This window comes from Neoarius graeffei, chromosome 5 (genome assembly GCF_027579695.1).
Source record: "Neoarius graeffei isolate fNeoGra1 chromosome 5, fNeoGra1.pri, whole genome shotgun sequence".
NCBI classification, from domain to species: domain Eukaryota; kingdom Metazoa; phylum Chordata; class Actinopteri; order Siluriformes; family Ariidae; genus Neoarius; species Neoarius graeffei.
The window spans coordinates 98,320,206-98,326,205 of NC_083573.1; the positions used below are offsets into that span (position 1 = coordinate 98,320,206).

General features: G+C 40.2%; 1 protein-coding gene across 2 annotated transcripts in view; it reads left to right on the forward strand.

Annotated features, from left to right (window-relative positions):
- Positions 1-4,516, forward strand: part of galnt11 (UDP-N-acetyl-alpha-D-galactosamine:polypeptide N-acetylgalactosaminyltransferase 11 (GalNAc-T11)) — a 46,422-nt gene extending 41,906 nt beyond the window's left edge. For both annotated transcript variants that reach the window (XM_060922559.1, XM_060922558.1), the window contains exon 12: positions 1,954-4,516. In XM_060922559.1, the coding sequence (XP_060778542.1) occupies positions 1,954-2,085 (132 nt within the window). In that variant the 3' untranslated portion in view covers positions 2,086-4,516. The remainder of the gene's footprint in view (positions 1-1,953) is intronic.
- The last annotated feature ends 1,484 nt before the right edge of the window (positions 4,517-6,000 follow it).

Sequence of the window (6,000 nt, forward strand, 5' to 3'; positions counted from 1 at the left end):
ATTTCACAACTCTTCATGGTAGAATTGGTAGAGTTCAATTATTATTATTATTATATATATATATATTTTTTTTTTCTTGGCATGGACTCAACTTATAAGCACGGTCCATATATTTTCAATAGGGTTGAAGTCCGGACTTGTTTTAAGTTTAATGTTAGCCTGCTTTATCCTCCACAACCAGCTCTGATGTGTGTTTGGGTTCACTGTCCTAAGTCCCAAGTCGTGTTCAAGTTTCTGATGGTTTATGCTGAAGAATTCTGAGGTCATCCTCCTTCTTCATTATTCCATCCACTTTGTGCAATGAACCAGTTCCACTGGCAGCAAAACAGCCCCAGAGCATGATGATCCTACCACCACCACCAGCTGGTACAGTGTCCCTCTGTACATGGTGGTCATTGTGGCCAAACAACTCAATCTTTGTCTCATCTGACCATACAGCTTTCCTCCAGAAGGCTTTTTCTTTGTCCGTGTGGTCAGCTTCAAACTTTAGTTAAGCTTGAAGGTGTGAATTTTGGAGCAGGGGGTTATTTCTTGGATCGCAGCCTCTTAGTCCATGGTGATGTAAAACTCACTGAACTGTAGACAGTGATCCATCAGCTTCCAGTTCATGGCAGGGCTGTGCCATGGTGGTTCCCAGGTTGTTCCTGACCATCCAAACCAATTGCCTTTCAGCTGAGGGTGACAGTTTGGGTTTTCTTGAAGCAAAGTGGCTTGGCAAAGTGACTACACCTCACAATGACTTGGATACAATTGTTTGAACTGATCTTGGAATTTGCAGTTGTTTAGAAATGGCTCCAAGAGACATTCCAGAGTTGTGTACATCTGCGACCCTCTTTCTCAGATCTGCACTGAGCTCCTTGGACTTTCTCATTTTACTGTGTGTTGGTCAATCCAATGAGTGCTGTAAACAAACCCTTTTTATGAAGGCACAGAGAAGCTACCAGCTGTAGTCAATCATAATCTAACAGGAAGTTAAGAGACCTCGGCCTTAGCAAGATAAGAGACATTTTGGACGTTTCAGCACCTCTGAATTAATAATCTAAGTGAGCGTATGGAAATTTCTGACCCTGTGTTGATTTTCAGAAAACCCAAAGAAAATTAACTTGTGCACCAAATTCTGGTGTGTTTTTTTTTTTTTTTAATTAAAGCTGTGTGCTGTACAATCATTCTGCTACAGAAAAAGAACAGTTCAAAGAAATGACTGAAAGCCCAAATATTGCCAGGACATTCATATCCAAGATGACATTCATGTCACTGTATGTAAACTTCTGACCACAACTGTAAGTAAAGATGACGCTCCATTACCGGAAGGATTAACATTACTTGTTTGGCAGTGAACTGAACGTTGCTTGATGTTAAACATGTTTTAGTCGACACTTAACGCCAAGCCAACAGAAAACCTGAAAGTAAATTGAAAAATAAAATGCAGCCTGATTTCTGTCTGAGCTCTCACTAGTGTCGGACTGAAATAAACCTCAGGCTTCACGTCGACGACGATCCCTTCTTTAATTCCAGAAAATACGCTGTACAATGAATTGCTACTTTTATCGTGTTAGGAATCAACAGAACATGGATTAAACAGCTGTGGATATATCCTCATGTTTGTCCTACTGTAACCTGAGGAACGTCTCTGAGTAGCTGTGTCCGTAGTGGTGACTGTTTGCTCCCGGATCGATCCGCGAGGCAGCAGAGGGCTGCATTCCTACATCATATTTTTGTCAGTTTGACCACCTTCAGTCCAGACAGATGAAAACCGAGCAGTGGTTTTAGGGGCTCGTGGTTTTGTACCATTTTTCATGAGCTGTTTTAATGATGGAAATTAAAATGAAGTTCTTGTTTTCCTGCACTGGCTCCCGTTTGGTAGAGATGGAGTTGTTTAGGGATAAATACGAATAGATATGTGAATGAATGAATGTCAAGTGTCTCCTGTCTTCTCTTTCCTCACTTTTGCAGAAGAATAATCGTCTGTACCAGGTGTCTGTCGGTCAGTGTTTGGCCGTCCTCAACCCCCTCAGCCATAAGGGTTACGTTGCCATGGCGATCTGCGACGGTTCCGAGGCCCAGCAGTGGCAGATAGAGGGATGAGGGCCAACAGTGATGGCCGGAGAATCGGACCAATCAGCACGCAGCTTATACTCCGTCATCAGTGTGGCTGACTGAGCGAATGGGTTAGCATCGTTTCCCTCCTCTCAGTGAGGATCCGAGTGTCTTTCTGACCCGCCGTCACGCTGATGATCACGTTACTGAGCTCGTATAACGAAGCGTTCACGATTTAGAGACGTCTCTGTCTTTTCGGTATTCTACGACTTCAATGGAAGATCTTTTTTTTTTTTTTTATTTATAATTATAAGCAGCTTGTTGAAATCTTAACCCGTTTGCACAGTTTTTTTTTTTTTTTTTCCTTTTCAGAGTTGTAAAATGTAAATTTAGATGTTATGGAAGTATACTGACTCTCAGTACTGATTTTGTCTCCTTTAAATTTTGAGCGGCATTTTGCGTCAAGATTCGTTTTCTTTAAAGAGAAGGACATGCAGCAACATGACATGTTTTTAAAAAAAGGTATTAAACATCCGAGTTGTTTAATTTCACTTTCTTTTATCTTCCTGGAGTACAGAATTATTCTTTAGTTCATGATATAATTTGTGCTTGTATAAATTAATAAAGGTAAAAATAATTGCTGTGCAGACGAGGCTTGTGCGATATTGATTTCTCCCTGCTCACCATTTACAGGAACAAAAACTCATGACTCAGAGCCATGAGAATAAAACACAGGAGAAAAAGAGCATTTCCTCCTCAGGTTCAGGTTTAAGGTGAGTGTTGTATGATAATAATAATAATAATAATAATAATAGGTCAGGAATTGCAACGATCATGAAAACTCTGATTTTTAGGCGTTCCTGCAATACACAGGAAAAATAGGTACCTTTTCAATCAATAAGTGTTTTTAATACTTTGTAGTGTTCGTTATTATTCGCTAGGCATGTAACGATTCATCTAATTCAGGATCCGGTTTCATTTTCTGAATAACCAACAAAATTATCTACCCGCATTTGTAAAGGTTGGAGTAAAATATAATCACCTGTTAACTAAAAATAATCATTTTATTATAAATGAAAGTTTATAACAGAGCTTTTCTTAAACGGTTCTGAATATTTGTACTTCCTCCATTTACTTCCTTTTTCTTTATCTTTCAGCAGTCTGTAAAGAGCCCTGATTTCCTGTTAAATGTATTTATTTGCACAATCCCACAACAGCTGTTTCCCATTTTAGATCTGAGGTTTTTGTGCTATTAGAGCTGTGTTACTTCCACTATTTAATAATGGCCAGTTTTTTTTTGTAGTGTGTATTCCAGATATATTCCATTCAGCGACTCGTTCAATATCATGCTCGCTGAATGGAATATATCTGATATACCACAAAAAAAGCCAGCCAATATTATTGTCGTTACACATTCCTTTCGTGTGTTCAACACATCTGTCTTCTTCAAAATTCTCTCAAAACCTTCCAGCCATGTTTGTTTACAAATTGTCCCAGTCGCTCACTATCACGGAAGTTTTACGTCTCCGACGTGCGACGTCATACACGTAGGATCAGCGATATTATAATATTGTATGCTATAAGAACCAAATGAATGGAACCCTCGAGAAGGTTTTTATTCCATTGAAAATGTGTCCTGTATGGAATACATATTATTGCGCCCTCTACTGTCCAAACAAAAATTGCACAGCCTGGTCGATCTTTTTTTTTTTACACTATCGTGATCTATTCTTGCACAATATATCGTTACATGCCTAATATTAACATTATTTATAAAATATTAGATTTGACACATTGTTGTAGGAGTATTTCGTAGGTCAAATATTTTCAGCTTTCTTCTTACTTAACTGATGTTAGACCAAACTATATATCCAAGTCGAGAACACAGTGCTGGGCTTGGTTTGATTTTAGTGAACGTTAAACCGTCTCTGACAGAAGTGGGCAGGGCCTTCAGGTGGTGCGAGTTGATATCCGAGCGATCGGTACACCTTCACAGATCATATGTTAATTAACTCATCTCCTGTTTTGTCATGGAGGAAAGAAATGCAATCAGCATAAACGTTACAGGATATTGTGATAGCGTAAGATCATATCGCACAAGCCGACTATAGATGTGAATAGAAAGGACGGATCGAGACTGAAGTTCATGTATGAAGTAGAGGTGTGCATCAGGACTGGGAACAAAAAGACCACATTGATGAACATAGACACGGTAGAGCAGCTGCTTTGGTGAAAATGTTTTTTGTTTTTTTAAATTGGATGCTCATATCTTGGGTGAGTACAAACTGAAACACATTGCAGGAGTGGGATTGAAACCAGTCCTGTACATGTCTAGTATGAAGTTATGGTCAGTGATATTGATATTTTTTTGTTTTTTTTTCCATTTTGCTGTGAAAGTAATCAGTTTGATTTTAAATATGAAGTGCTGTTTTCTGTTCTCTTTTGTAAATAACAGAACAAATAAAGAAAGACATCCCAAGTATGTTTTAGAACATTTTTATTGCACGACATGACATCAAAATAAAAATATCGTCACCATTAAACAATGACGTGTATCACAATAGAGTAGCACTGTTGAAATGAAAAGTATTTGGGTTTTTTAATGTCTAAAAATTTACATATTGTTTAAAAAAAAGTTTATGGTCATTTTAATTCCAGCAATGGTGACTATCATGATATTGGTATTATATCGTCCCAGCTGGGCGGCACAGTGGTGTAGTGGTTAGCGCTGTCGCCTCACAGCAAGAAGGTCCGGGTTCGAGCCCTGTGGCCGGCGAGGGCCTTTCTGTGCGGAGTTTGCATGTTCTCCCCGTGGGTTTCCTCCGGGTGCTCCGGTTTCCCCCACAGTCCAAAGACATGCAGGTTAGGTTAACTGGTGACTCTAAATTGACCGTAGGTGTGAATGTGAGTGTGAATGGTTGTCTGTGTCAGCCCTGTGATGACCTGGCGACTTGTCCAGGGTGTACCCCGCCTTTCGCCCGTAGTCAGCTGGGATAGGCTCCAGCTTGCCTGCGACCCTGTAGAACAAGATAAAGCAGCTAGAGATAATGAGATGAGATGAGTGTCCCAGCCCTACATCACCGAAAGCGTAAAACAGAGCCAGCAGGTGGTTGTCACCTTCAGCCTCCAGGGGGCAGCAGTGTGGTAAACCTCTTCCTTCACTTGCTCATCAGCAGCTGCCTCATTCAAAACAATACAGTTTCTGCCTGATGTTTTTGTCACTGGCTTCCAAAGTGCCACAGCGACGAAGAACATCAGCCAACGGAACGTTCCGGCATTGTGAGACGCGAGTGTGGGTGCCAAGACAACGCATGTTGAAAATCGACCAACAGGATGCTGCCACGGTCAGCTACAATAAACAAACATGCACAAAAAAAAAGAAATCTCCTTATTGCCTCAATCTCAGTCCGTGTTTATATGCAGAAAATATTTTCTGCAGAACAACTGATGATAGATAACCAGAATGTCAAGGACGTACAGTAGGAGCTCATCCGGCCTGCGGCGATGTGAGAGAGGACCAACCTCCACGACAAACTGTTTACAACAGGAACATCAACAAAGGACTAAATTTTGTTCCCCGAGGGAAGATCGACCCAAAAAATCGATCAGAGCTGAATTTACATGAGCGACGAGATACGATCCTCGTGAGAAGAAAATGTGTTAAGTTGAGCTGATTACTTTGCAAAAATTGACAATACAATGGCCGAGTGTTGTGCAGAAGGTCGAGTTCTTTCAAATAAAACAATCAGAACTGAAATCCACTGAGAACTGACGGAGATATGATTTAACTGACAATAAACATTGTTTACAACAGGAAACTCAACAAACAAATGCCCAAGTTTTGTTCCTCAAGAGAAGATCAACCCAAAACATCGATCAGAACTGAGAATTCTAATGAGCGGCTTGGAAAATTTGTTAATTAGCAAAAAATGACAAAACAACGACTAACTTTCATGCAGAGTG